At 37.0% G+C, this 15,090-nt stretch overlaps 1 protein-coding gene across 1 annotated transcript in view; it reads left to right on the plus strand.

Annotated features, from left to right (window-relative positions):
- SLC9A3 (solute carrier family 9 member A3) overlaps positions 1–15,090 on the plus strand; it is a gene marked incomplete at its 5' end in the record, with an annotated part of 53,851 nt that overhangs the window by 23,846 nt on the left and 14,915 nt on the right. The window contains 7 exons of the mRNA XM_081996381.1: positions 2,180–2,482; positions 7,589–7,749; positions 9,832–9,910; positions 10,736–10,913; positions 11,803–12,023; positions 13,967–14,169; positions 15,000–15,089. Coding sequence (XP_081852507.1) covers positions 2,180–2,482; positions 7,589–7,749; positions 9,832–9,910; positions 10,736–10,913; positions 11,803–12,023; positions 13,967–14,169; positions 15,000–15,089 — 1,235 coding nt within the window. The remainder of the gene's footprint in view (positions 1–2,179; positions 2,483–7,588; positions 7,750–9,831; positions 9,911–10,735; positions 10,914–11,802; positions 12,024–13,966; positions 14,170–14,999; position 15,090) is intronic.

Genomic DNA, 15,090 nt, shown 5'->3' on the forward strand with positions numbered 1-15,090 from the left:
CAGCAACATTCATTTTCAGGGATAAGGAGATAATCCCTACTCTGTGAGGTGATAAATTAGTTGATAATTCACTGACTGGAAATCCAAGGAATCAAGAATGACCAGTAGGAAAGACTTTTGAGAAGTTAAATGCTACAATTTATACACATGGAATAGTAGCTTGTTTGTTTTTCTTTATTTAATTTCTTCTCTTTTTTTTAATGCAAGCCCAAGGGATTTTATCATAAAGAGGGGGAACTAACTGGGAAAACAACAGCGTTTGTTTCTGTGAACTGTTATTCAGCTATTGATTATATGACACAGATGATATAGGAAACTGGTATGGTTTAGCCAACTTCACTGAATCGGTTTGCTTTCATGTGTGACTGCTGTTGTATTAATCCCACTCTGAAGCTATGTTTTAGCATGGCTTAGTTTTCAAGTCTTGTCTGCAAACACTCTAGAGATATCTATGTTCATGCTCGTTGTTGGTATAGGTTGGCTGTTGTAATTTTTCCTTTTGTGTTTTCTATTCTGATGAGGCCATGGAGGTTATACGACCAGTAGGAACCATCTTGTTGTGGGGCTACTGTAATGATGGGTGATGCTTCTAACATTGCCTGTGTAGATGTAGGCAAGATGAAGACAGACAGTTCAGCAATGAGGCTCTTAAAACACTCTAAAAGGTAACTAGTAAATGTTTGACCTGGACAAATACTTGGCTGGGACAAAAGCAATGGTCTTTCAGTAAAGTAACCTGGTCTAAGAACTCTGCCTAGTCATGGGAAAAATTCTTCCACTATACCTTAAAAGGCTGGAATTCTTCATGATGGCTTCTGGTCCAAACTCGTTTTGAGCTAATTTGCATTAGCATTGTAAAAGCTTCTAGACACAATTCTAGGCTGATGCTCAAACCTGGAGAAACTCAGTGGCTTTTAGTGGAATTTTCTTCCTAAAACGAAACTCACATTTTCAACACAAAGCTATATAAGTAAAATCCCATTTATTGCATCAATATCACAAAATGCCAGGGTGTAGACCACCTGGGACACATCAATATTTAAGATAAACTGAAGAAAAAAGCTCACAGAAATCCCAAGAAAGTAAATTAGCACACCTGTGCTTCCTTATTATCAAACACCTTTGCCACCTCCTTTTTCATGTTCCATCTTTCTTTGTAGACTTGACTTCTCTCTGTTCTTCTCTCTGTTTTTTCTCTTTTTTCTGATACCTAACAAGTGCACTATAAATATATGTTGCCACACATATTTGCACTTACTTGCATTTCTGTCATCTTGAACAGTCTATTTTTCCTGTCTTGGCCTTGCCATCTTTCTGTCTCTTTAGCACTCGTGGCACTCTCTAATTTTCTCTCTCTCTAATTATTGGCTAGTTTAATAGTCTTACCACACCATACCATTATTTGTTTTTCTATAATAGATACCATATACTGTTCATCTTTATTAATAGATTTGACATGCTACTCTAAGATACAGATCTTATGACACTGTTTATACAAAAGAAAGTAGCCTGTTGCAGAACCATTTCCCACAAATACATCTATATATGAAGAACGCACTACTAAAGCCCTTGTTCCTGCAGAAAGCCTCTGAATTAACTGAAATCCTTATCTAGGGGGATTTTGAAGAAAAGGCCCAAAAGGGATCTCCCATGATATCAGCTCCATTCTGCTCCTGCTGCAGGCTACATTGACATATAACATTTTTCATAAATTTAAAAAATTGAAACTCATTCTTATTTCAGCATTCTTCTCCCATCCTCCAATAAACCTGCTAGTACGCTGATCATTTTTAAAGACAAATGTTGGGAGGTCAGATGTGTATTTTTTAGATACATAAAGTCATACATTTTCAGCACTTCTAGCATTTCTTTTACTGCTTTGCACAGAACACCATCTTCCCCTAAACAAATCTTGTATGGAGAAAGGAAATAAATGTCATGGAATATTGGTTTCATATAAGTTGAAATATGCTGGATAAAATCTGAAAATAGTATTTTATTTTATAAGTGGCTGGGTTCTGACACTGTCTGTATCCCATGTATTCCATGCATGATTTTGAGTCTAATAACAATGAAAGGAGGAAGTTTGTGTGAAGTCAACATTGCCAGATAACAACAGTTGTTGCTAAATTGTTTCTCCATTCCAATTCTGACAAACTGTTCTCCTCTTTCTTTGCAGTTTTCCACTTGTCCCACAAAGTCACTCGGGTGGTTCCAGAGAGTGCCCTGCTGATTGTTCTTGGTCTCTTCCTTGGTGGCATTGTGTGGGCAGCAGATCACATTGCCTCCTTCGCCCTTACACCAACTGTGTTTTTCTTCTACCTGCTGCCCCCCATTGTTTTGGATGCTGGATACTTTATGCCAAATAGATTGTTCTTTGGAAATCTCGGTTCCATCCTTTTGTACGCTGTCATTGGGACAGTCTGGAATGCTGCCACAACTGGATTATCTCTCTACGGTGTATATCGCACAGGAATAATGGGTAAGTTTGATCTGTGAAGACACAATTGTGAATGCTACTGTATGCCAGCTGTTAGATGGGTGATACGTTACAACTTAACAACTCTTTTCAGCAGAAAAATCCCATTTTAATGGGAGCGATTTGTAGTAGTTTTACCAAATTTAAGAATGATCTGAGAAATCTTCTCTGAAGCAAGGACAAAAGGGACTTGAGCCTGCGTCTCTCATATTTCTCTGCTCTAAATGTGCACATACACTCTCAGGATAAACTCAGGATTCATCCTTCTAAGGGATATCTGAATAAAAATACACTCTGAAGGGCTTGTTTCTTTCTGCTGTGATAGAAACCTTCAAAGTTACTGTGAAATGGAACTGTCTTCCTTCAGGCAGCTTTAATATTAAGTAAGCAATGGTTACTGAGTGGGTATGTATGCATGGCACATCTCTATTTTGTCTTCTGCGGTTGCAAATTGTAACTGAAGACTTACAGAGCCAAGTAGCACATGTAAGATGCACTCTGTCTTAATTACACTATAATATAAGGGCATGGGGCTGCTAGAAGAGGCACAGAACAGCAATTCTTAACCTCCTTAGCAGGTGTGGCATGCACATAAGCTATGCAGTGCCACCTGAAGAACAATAATTCACACTGTACATGGATAGCGTGTGTTCTCAAACAGGCATCCTATCTACGCTTTTTTAGTGTCTGTACTGAAGAAGCTCAAGAGTCCTTCCAGGACAAAATTCTCTTAGGTTAGTGAGTTCTAGGAAGCACTTACAGGGCACATCGGAGTGCTGCTGAGAGGAGCACAGAGGTTGTGTGCTGCTGTGCCTGGGCACTCTGCTCCTCTGTTCTTTGTAGCCGGTGCTGAGATCCTGGACCGAGTGACTGGCTCCAAGACCACAAGGGATATGTTGTGTTGTACGAAAGGCTCAAGATCTGGTCATGGGGCTGTTCTCTAACCACATTGGTGCAAAATTGGCTCAGAGCAATTTACCACAGACTTCCTTTTCAGTCCAGATAAAGAGAGTGCCTCAAATGTCAGAAGTTGCAGATGTTGCAGAGAACATTTTTGGAATGAAGAACTAAATTATTAGCTGATTATTATGGAAGATAATATAGCAGAGTTTTTCCAGCCTCAAAAACTGCTCCCATTGTCCAGCACAGGGAAGCAGCAGAATTTGGGGCTGGATTCTTTGACACTGAGCATGAGATTGGGATATCTGTTCCACCCATTTTAAGGGAAACATGCGTTGTCCTTGTTTGAAAATCCCAGTCTGTAAGAACTTGACCACAGACTCATTCATATGAGACTCATCTTATATAGCTGTAGATGTTTGTAGTACAGACATCTATGATAGATTTAGCTTACGTTTTAGGTATTTACCTTACTATAACTCACATTTTATAAGTAACAATTTTTCTTTAGAAGACACAAAGGTAACAGCTCAGATGCAGACATTATTGACTTTTATAGGTAGGTGAGATCTTTTCTGTGATTTCAGCCTGTAGGTACAATATATTGCATGCACAATTTCACATTTATAGTTAAAAATAGGTTTTCAGGAACAAAAAAGATGATAAAGGGATGTTGCTATTATAAAAGATGGGATAAGGATTTCTTTCTTTAACTATCCAAGCTGCTTGGAACAATTTAAAAAATATGACCAAAAATGTTTTATTAACATCGTGTCTTGGGAAATAAAATTAATAATAATTACTTTTTAAAAAATGTTGATAATCATTAAAGGAAAAGCCTTTTTAAAAATTGACCTCTTTATGACATGTGAAATGGAAAAGTCAAATATACTCCCAAAAAAATTTATTTTAAACGAGAAATCCATTTACCTCTTTCTATCCTCCCAATCCGTAAAAAATTCTCGAGTAACTGTAAAAGCTGGATTTGATGGGTACATGTTCTGCTTTATCATTATGAAAATCTTTCTGTGACAGTGTGTTCTAGAACTTTACCACAGGTCACAGTTCAATATCTACAAGCTAAAAGTAGGGATGTTAACAAAGACAAACAATAAACTGAAATGCCTGGCAAATTTAAATATTTAGAATGAGTGTTAATTGGCATACTGTGGGGACCTTTCTTTGCCACCAAGACATATTATAACCTACTAGAGTTCTAATTTCAGCTATGGAAAAGGCTAGAGAAACTTGTCCCTGATTCAAACTATGTCATTCTCCAGCAAAGCTAAGTAGGACTTCTTTAAAATATCTACATGACACGTACTTACTAATCCACTAAATACATTGTGGTGACCTCCAAGATGTCAGCAAGATCCGAGCGCCACACTTTGTGAAAAGCTTTGCTGTTGTCACTTACTTGCTGAAGATAGGAGAACGCTGAGTTACTCTATTTCTGGAAGAGTTCATAGCAGCCTCTGGTTGAAGTTCTATGGCATATTTTGTTTCTACTCCACTTTTTGTACAATTGGAGTGAATAATGCTAAAAGTAATATGTAGGAATGTATATCCACTACAGACTAAGATGAACTAAAACCAGATGACTTCCAACTTTAACACTGAATGGGCCTGTAGTACTGTCCATCCATATGAGAGTCCATAATCCTAATTGGATTACATAATTTCCTATATAAATAAACATAAAAGCAACTCTTTTTTTTGCATTCAATATCCTTATAAATATTATAAATTGCAGAAGAAAAATAGAGATGGTGATAATAACAAATAAATCCTTCATTAGAAGTGAAATTTAAAGATCAACACCTTAACTATTAAGTAACAGCCATACCATTCTTCTTTCACAGAATGGGAAGAAGTATCTAATCCTAAACCTTTCTGGTTGATTGCACCTAACACTTCACCATATGCTGGAGAACTGACACATGCAGCACCTCTCTGTGGAATAACTGTGGTTGTGACTAATGCTTAGAAAAGTTTTTTTCCTGTACAATCTAGGTCATAGTGCTAACATTCCAAGTACGTATAGGAGTCTTAAACTGCACTCAGTAAATTTACCTTGCTCAGGTGTCACTGCTGGTAGCTAGTCACTCCAGACTCTGGAGGGCTGGAGGAAGCAATGGTCATGTATCACTTGGAATCAACTTGCATTATTAGTCTAAATAAAAGTCTGATTTAGACATCCTATGCCTCTTGACACTGCATTGTAGGAATTATAGATGTGTCCTAACTGTTCCATAAATATTTGCTCACTAGCATTGCAAGTCTTCAAAGAATGTACCAATGATTATAATTGGTAACATATAAAAAAAGATAAGCAATCTCAGTGAGCCAATTTATTTTAAAAGCTTACGTTCTATTGTACCCTGATATCTGACAGTTATTGTCATTGGGCTTGTTCCTTCCTTAAGCATGGCAGAGAAGGACAACATTTGGTGGAACCATTACTTAGATTCAGGTTCAAGGCTGTTCTCAGAATTTTTGGCACAGACTTCAGCTCACTGCTTCAACCCCTCTCTCACACTAAAATGGATGAATTCAGTCCTCATTCACAGCCCAATACATCCAAAAGTGAACAAGACTATTTATTTTTTGGAAAATACAGTTTTATGTCTGTGCAAACTATGAATTTCTGTTTTCAGGGCCTTACCAAGGTCCCTATACACTGTATGGAAAACATTGTAGGTGCTCTGATTAGCAGACAGCAGCTAAGAGAATATGTACTTCTGCAGCTCCCTCAAATTATTGGCCATTGCTGCCTACAACAGGGTGGTGTCTACTCCTGTCTCTGGCTGCCCATGTAAATGTCCTTGTCTTGAGTAAATATGCCCATGCCATTTTGTATCAAAAACATTTGGAATCTAGTTACTGTTTCAATTACCTTCCAAACACTAAACATTCTGGATTTGAAAAATTATCTCATAAGAGTTCTTGCCAGAGGAGTGGGCATGTTGTTCTGGAAGTACCTTACAGGCAATATTGATCCTTCGGCTACAGCTATTGACTGCCATTGTCTGACTCATGTTTCCAAATCAGTTAATCAGATGGATTACTCCTTTGCCTATAGAAATAATGCCTGATAAAACTGTCTATTAAATTTGGGCATGGGCCTCTGCACTGTTTCCTAACGAATAAACTCTGAGCATATTCCTTCTTTGCTCTTCCTCATATAATTTTGGGCTTCATCACATCTTAATGAACCTTGCTTCCTCCTTAATCCATTAATGAACACAAAGCGAATTTTACTGTTCTCGACCCTTTCAAAAATCTGTTCCCCAGAAAAAATGACTGGGATACCACTCTTGGTTGCATGAAGAGGGTAAATTTTGCAAGATATTTAGGAAGCTGAGCAAAGCAATCTTTGTGGCTCTCCCTTTTCTCTTACTTTTAAAATGATAGTGATGCTTGTCTCAGTCTGTTTGCGTAACTGAACAAAATAACCTTAATAATTAAAAGAAAATTTAAAAAAATTAAATAAATACTATAAATACTGGGTTACTTTGTCACCAGGGTTTTATAGTTCCAAAATTTTTGAAATAATTGCCAAGTTTCCTAAGGGTTGAGGTATGTTTTAGTCTTTCATCTGTTTTTATGGTCCACTTGTGGACAATTGAACAGTGGCCTCATGAATTATAATTTGGGAACAAGTGGTTTAACTACACCTGTCAATGAATGTCTACTTGAATAAGGAGGCCACAAGTGGTGTTTAACTGCACTGAGTGCAGTTAAGCCCCTCTGTAGCGGTTCTTATTAGTGACAAAAGTTGACCTGTGGCATGAAGTATTTTGGAACATTTACTTCAGGACTACAGGTATATTCCTCTCACCATCTTGTCAGTTCTCTATTACCAAGGGATAATTTATTCAAGTTAGATAAACTATACCACACATAAGTAGGAAGACAGTTTAGATCTGGAAATACTTCTCTCAAGTGCCTTGCCATAAGAACAGGACTGTATTGCTCCCAGAATCAACTTTGATGCACGTGGGCCAATGCTGGAGCCAACAAACCTTGTAGGATACAAGGTGACACAATGCAGAACTTGTGAAGTAGTTTCTGTGCCATGCTTTCCAGTTGATGCCTTAGGATCCCTATTTTCAAGGATTTTGCATTACCTGTAATATCATAATCTGTCATGACTATAGATAATACAGAGCTGATTCTGCTTATACTTTGTTTGCTTTGTTTTTGAAGGCCACCTGAATACTGGACTGCTGGACTTCCTCTTGTTTGGCAGCTTAATTGCTGCTGTGGATCCTGTAGCTGTTCTGGCAGTGTTTGAAGAAGTCCATGTCAATGAAGTTCTATTCATCATTGTTTTTGGAGAATCGCTTCTGAATGATGCTGTAACTGTGGTAAGTGAATTATATATCCCAAAGTCACCCAAACTCTAGAGGGTTTCTTCTGAAGTGTATTTTCCCCTTAAATGAAATACTGTATCATCTGTGTGTATCTACTCATGGGCTGGTGTAGCATAGCTCATGGTGTTCTCAGTCTTGCTTAAAACCATGTGTTGCAAAGATTAAATGTTTGAGCATGAAAGCTATTTTGAGCCCATAAGTCACATAAAAATATGCAGTCCTGGGTTGGATGAGCATAAGAACATTTAAAATAAAGTTTCAGGTGTGTATGTTTTATTTGCCTTTGCTGTTCATGTAGGTATTTCATGACTTACTGAGATTAGTTCCAGGGATTTAAAGCTTTTCTTTGTTGTTGTTTTTTAATGCACATACTCTTTTCTGCATATTTCTGTTATGTCTATAATTTATATGAATACCTCATATCTAGATAGTGAGAGAGAGAATACTCGCCAAAAGTGCTTATGCCTGTTCCCTCTCTTTTACTTCAGTCAGATGTTTATCAAAGAGATATATAACGAAAAGCCAGTTTGGGAAAAATTGTGGGACATTTTTGAAAGTTTCTGGTTTGGGTTGGGTTTTTTTGTCAACATGTTAATTTCTGGTTTTTCTTATTTAGAAAGAAAATAAAATCTTAATATACTTTAATAAATTTACAACAATCCTGGATTTCTACTGATTTTTTTTTTTTGATGGAAACTCCTTTTCACACAAAAGTATTCTCAGAATACAATAGTCAATAGTTTTGTAGTATAGTGCTAGTGGGCAGGGACCAGGAAGTCCTATGGCAGGAAGGTTTCTGCTATGGCCGAAAGTAGTTGCTATAGAGCTTCAATTTGCTTCTTGGATCATCAACTATTCCTGCTCCTGTATATCTCCAAAGTAGAGTAAGACATGTCCACCAGGCTCAGTGACAGTAATTTTTTGCATCCAAGACAATAAGGCACTGCAAAGTCACTGGCAGCAGCCTAACTGTTCACATGAGCTTGAAAATGCCAATTAAGGCCTCTAGAGAAACCTCGTTGCCTTTAGATATCAGTCTCATTAGTATTTTTGGGATATTACCAGAAACAAATATTAAAATAAATGCTTGATGAACTCAAGTATCAACATCACTGGCTTTCAGAAGGAAGGAAATGACTACTGTGAAATGAATACAAACACTCACTCTACAAATAAAAGAAAGTTTGATTGTTGAAGAAAATCCAGAAGAGAAGAGTAAGCATGATCAAGAGTCAAATACCACAGCCCATGAGAAAGTTTGAAACAACTGCAGTTCTTACCTTGAAAAAGGAAAGACAGGAGGACAGATGAAAGTGGATGATGTAGCATTCATTAAATGTAAATATATAAAAGACTACTGTTACAGGACAAAGTAACCTGTATGCCATTACTGGGATAAATATTATAAGAATTAACAAGCTTAGCTGCAACAAGGAAAGCTGAGAAAGCCATAGTAAAGTTGTCCTCCATCACTGGAGGAATTAAAAATGGATTAGACAGGCATGTGTCAAGAATTGTGCTCATACAAACCTCTTTCAGCAGGGGTATGGATAACATAAATTCTTTGCTTTCAGCACTATCACTGTTAGTCAATTATTTTAAAAGCTTTAGTACAATTATTATAGTTTATTCTCTTTCTTGTTCAACTTATTTTACACACATTCAACCTATTTCAATCCAATACCTTATTATTAGCATCTTATTATTATCATATTAAGTGTCTTATTTATCTTATATAAGCAATTAAATAAATCTGCCAACTACCTGGATCTTAGAGTGAAGAGTGCTTTAGAAAACACATCTAGATTTAACAATTATTCTTATAGATAGAAATCACATTGAAGTAAGAAATGGAAAGTTGTTTTTTTCTTTTTTAATTTGTGTTTCTTCTTTCTCCAAAAAAACCCCATTTTTTTCATTTTGAAAAATTCAGGAATCTGCAAAATCTCCCTCCACACAGAATTTACTTCAGTCATACATAATTTCAGATTTCATAATGTTGGGGCCCATACATGAGAATATTTTAATAGGCTTAATTCAGGAGCAAATATTAAGTTCGCTTACTTTTCTTTTCAGGTGCTGTACAACGTGTTCGAAAGTTTTGTTGCAATAGGTCCAGAGAATGTGACTGGGATTGAATGTGTCAAAGGCATAGGTGCGTAGAATTGAATTCTGTATCACATCATTGATGTACATATACACAATTTTAAACAAAATATTGTTATTATGCTATCAGTAACTGATTTTTCAGACCTTTCCCTTGTCACTTATATTCCCATAGTCCTGTGGCATAGACTAATGTCTTAAGAAACTAAATAAGTGAATCTTCCTGAATATTTGGGAAACTTAATCAGATTTGTTTTATTCTGAGGAGACTCAACAGATGTGGAGTTCAGTTGTTAAGACCACCGAACTTGACAGTTATGCATAATTTCTTTGTATTTCATAACATGTCCTTAGTTTCAGCCTATGCTCTCCATGCATTCCAAGAAAAGTTGAGATTGCATATTGGCATTCTCACTGCTTATCACTGATTGCCATCAAGTAACGTTTGTCAGTGACTATCAAAAAATGTTATATAACTAAAATTCAGTCACTACATAATCTTATGAATCGATATTTTAACAGTGACTTGGGCATATTCTATAATACGCTTTTGGAAAAGAATTTGTTTACAGAGTGTGGGACAAAATTGTTCAAAGAAATGTAGTGGGTTTTGAATAAGCCTAAAACGGTGAGGCCTAACAGAAAATAACCTTGTTTTTCTACAGAATGCTGCGTTCACATACCAAGTGCTCAAAAGCCATTCATGTTTTTCTAGCATGTTTTAGCAATTTCATGTCTAAAAATATGCATTTTAGAAATAATTTTTGACATGTCCTCCAAAATTTTCTCTGATTTGCTGGCCATACAATAGAAAAGAACTAGCTGAAACCATTGTATTTCTACTGTTTAAGATATGTTTGGTTTTGTTTTTCAGTGTCATTCTTTGTGGTGAGCCTAGGTGGGACACTAGTTGGCATTTTCTTTGCGTTTCTGCTCTCATTGGTCAGTCGTTTCACCAAGCACGTGAGAATCATTGAACCTGGATTTGTGTTTATAATTTCTTACCTGTCCTACCTCACAGCGGAGATGCTTTCTCTTTCCGCTATCCTTGCGTAAGTCTCTGTTTATTACTGCTTGTGAAAGGGCTGAGAAGGGAATATGGTTTTTAAAAACATTAAAACATTGAAAAGAAAGACCTAAATTATATAGGAAAGCTATAGAATATGACACTCATTAAGCTCATGCTGAATATTACCATCTTCACATTGCAGTACATTATAGTTTGCAAATACTGTCATTCAGCCTTGAAAAGGAATGCAAGTTTTCCACTATCTGCTGTGCAATAGAAGAACCTGCTTTACAAAGTACAGACTTGACCCTTTCCTCTTCATGATTAATAATACTTCAATAACTAACAGTCGTCCATTTGCATTGACATCTTTCCCTAGAATTTGTAATTAAAACAATATTTTTCTAAGGCATTATCTGAATGTCCGTTATTTGCTGCTTTCACTATCTTGCCTGGCCTGTTAAGGTTTGCCTAAATCTTACCTGTTTTGGCTTGAGTACCTCTGTGGTCCTTCTTCTTTTAGTACCCATTGGTTCGTGGCATCCCTTCTCAGTTTTGCTTGTGATGTCTGTAGAAGCTACAGTGAGTATATTCAAGATCTGAAAATCTTGCTGCAAACAGATCATTAGTTTAAGATCATGTCTAATGTAAACAAGATTTAAAATTTTGCATGGAAAGCAGTATAGTAATCTGAAGAGAATTAAGGTCTGTTACCATCTAACAAAATACTGTCTTCAGACCTCTTGGGGCCACCTCAGGATGAATGTTTAAGATATGTTTTTTACCTAGGTTAGACTTCACAATGGCTCGTGAGGGTATTTTTTCTTAGGGCCTAATGATGGGTTTTTATCACTATGTGACAGACATGGAAATACTATTAAATGTTACAACAGATATTTTCTGGACAATTGTTTCTTTTTATTTTTTCCTAGGATAACTTTCTGCGGCATCTGCTGTCAGAAATATGTCAAGGCTAACATATCTGAACAGTCTTCTACAACTGTAAGATATACCATGAAAATGATGGCCAGTGGAGCAGAAACTATTATCTTCATGTTCCTGGGAATTTCAGCTGTAAACCCAGAAATCTGGACTTGGAATACAGCTTTTATTCTGTTGACTCTGGTCTTCATCTCAGTATATAGAGTTATTGGTAAGGAGATGATCTTCTTCCTGTCCTTGCATTGTATTGCTGATGCAATCACATATTCCTTGCCCCCCAAAAAAAAAAGAATTTGGAGTTTCAGAGTTGTTCCTGTTAAAATGTTCCATTTATTTTAGTTGAATTAATGGTTGGTTTTGGGTTAGGAGGGTAGATCTCTACAGTAAGCTTCATCATATGCTGAAAATATAGTAGGATTTCACTTTTTATGATGTGTGAGGATATGAGTAGCCCAGCGGTTAACATGAATCACCCAGTGGCTAACCTTTGTTGACCCAGCACATGGTATTGGCAAAATCTCCCAGTGAAATGGACTTTGTTCTTTAACTTGCAGCCTAACAAAAGATGGGAGTCCTGTCATCCATCTCTTTCCTTCAGCTCTTTTTATTTGGTAATAAAGAGATTGTCTTAAGCTAATTTTATGGTTGACTTCAGATTTGAGATACACGGTGATGTAAGACGATACATAATTACACTGCAGGTTCTCTGGCTTAAGAAATAATTCTCAGGCACTGGTGAAAAACTGAGTAAATAAGACTGTGGTAAATAGGGATTACCTACTTGGGCTTATACAAGTTTGCAAACATTTCAAAATACCAGTGACAATTTGCCCAACTATGTAGTTCTGCTATTTAATCACTGTTTTGTGAAATAGCAAAGGGGGAAAATCGCAAAAAAGGCATAGAATGAAGTACTTCTAGAGAGTAACACAGTGTAAGTGTACTTACATCTGGGAATAAATTAAATTAGTTGATTTGCCTGTTTGTCTTGAATTAAATTCAAATAAAAGGTAACACATCTATCTAGCTGGCAGTTTTCCTAGACTCTGTATTCTTATTCTGTCTAGAGGTTCCTGGGCTGAATGAGGGGCCCCATGTCCCCCTTTCTAAATAGTCTGCAATCATTGTTCGTTTAACCACCCCTCAGTAACCGCTGTGTGCATGAGGTGTTTAAACAAGTTTTCAATATCTTGACTTTGTCACTTCTTGTATTCCTGGAATGAGTGGTTAACAATCCTGTAATAAGTGTGATCAATAATTAAATAGCAAATATTCAGCAACAACAATATGCATCCATTAAAGTAACTGAGCTTAGACATTGATAAATTAGTGACAGTATTGGGCCTTACATAGTTGCAGCTCTTGCACCCTTGGAGGAATCAGATTGGTGGCATGAATTAATTTTCAAGGTCCTCTCCACCAGAGGCCTTGCTTACAGTGATAAACACAAGACACGTTTCCCTTAGCATAAGTTCAAAGTTCTCTAAAATGAGAAATATCTCTTTTGCACTGGTTAACAGTCTTGGCCTGCTGCAGTGGGACACACATGCTGTGCCACTCAGGAGTGGTGAAGCTTGTTTGCCTTCTCTGTGGTGGGAGCTCCGGGAGACATTGTGATTTCTAGAGCTTTAGGTCTTCTATAGCAGGCAGCATCTCACCTGTAGGCCTGAAGACAGTGTTAGCATAACTACACAACCCTCCACAAGAAAATGGCATAAATGTAATTTTTAGTAATTTGTAAAGAGTACCACACTTGCTCCCTAAATCAACACTGTTTCAACCCGTTTCTCTTTCTGTTAAACGACCCTGTGCATATCACTGACTGTGGTGCTAGAAATTGTATCCTTTCTCGATTGTGAATTTCAAAGGTCAGCACCGCAGAATTTCATCTGTAGTGCCTATGCCAGAGGGCAGCACTCTCAGAAGAGCTCCTGGCTCACAGGAGAAGCCTCACCGAAGTTCTTTGGCCTCACCTAAGTCCTTTGGCTAAACATAAAGGGGAAGGTACCAAGGGGGTAATGCAGGGGGAGAAGTAGGTGGTGTAGAGAATTTGTTATGAAAGCAGAGTGGTGGTACCATTTCTGTTACACGTGGTTGGGATACTGAGATTCCATAAGGGTATTTCTGGACATGCTGGCATTTCTTTTTTTATAGGTGTAGTTTTACAGACATGGATCCTTAACCACTATAGAATGGTCCAGTTGGAGATAATAGACCAAGTGGTGATGTCATACGGTGGACTACGTGGAGCAGTTGCTTTTGCTCTGGTTGTACTTCTGGACACGGACAAAGTGAAAGAGAAAAACCTGTTTGTCAGCACAACTATCATTGTTGTGTTTTTTACTGTTATTTTCCAGGTAATTCAACTTCTTAAGCACACTTATAGCAAGGAGAAGGAGTCCCCCAAAAGTACTGAATGCTTAAAGCAGTTCTCAGCTGAAGGTTGCATATTGTTTCACTGAACTGAAAGCATAATTGAATTTGTAATTTTAGTAACAAAGATCCTATTTTATGTTTTCATATGGCACCACAAGGGACAAAACACAATTTCCTCTGTGCTAAAAAATGTTCAGTCTTGGCTGCTTGGTATTAATAGTGCTCAAGTTAATATCTGATTAAACATCCTTCACCTCATGTGAATAACAATAAGGAACAGTCATTTGTATGGGCAAATTCAGTCATTAAGCTGATCTACCTGAGCCTAAATCCTTGTTTTAAAATATAACAGTAAGCAGTGGGACAAGAAAGTAATTAGCATCCAAACAAAATAGTACTTTCTGGTTTTAAAAACACCCACTAATTTAAATGGAGATATGCCAGTATAAACCAGCTTGGAATTTTTTCTCAAATTTGTTATAGAAAATTTAATTGTGGTCACAAACTCCTGATATGTGCAGAAAATACTGCATTCAATGGCATAGGAAACACATTAACACTTGCACTACCATATTTTTCTTATAGAAGACATATTTTTCCACCGGTTGGTGTCTTTTCAAACCTTTGTAACAGGAGATGAGGGTACTGCATTATTTTCTCTTCTAAAGGGGACAAAGATCAACAGAGGAAGTATGAGAACCACCATATAACATACAAAAACGCTCTATTTCCCTTTAACAATGACCAACTGGAGGAGAGTTTAAGATAATTCCTAAGTATTTATTTATATTTATATTGTTTCAATCTTTAGGGACTGACTATCAAGCCTTTGGTACAGTGGCTGAAAGTGAAGAAAACTGAACACAGAGAGCCAAAACTGAATGAAAAACTTCATGGCAGAG

The sequence above is a fragment of the Phaethon aethereus genome (genome assembly GCF_964289735.1).
Source record: "Phaethon aethereus genome assembly, chromosome: 2".
NCBI lineage: Eukaryota > Metazoa > Chordata > Aves > Phaethontiformes > Phaethontidae > Phaethon > Phaethon aethereus.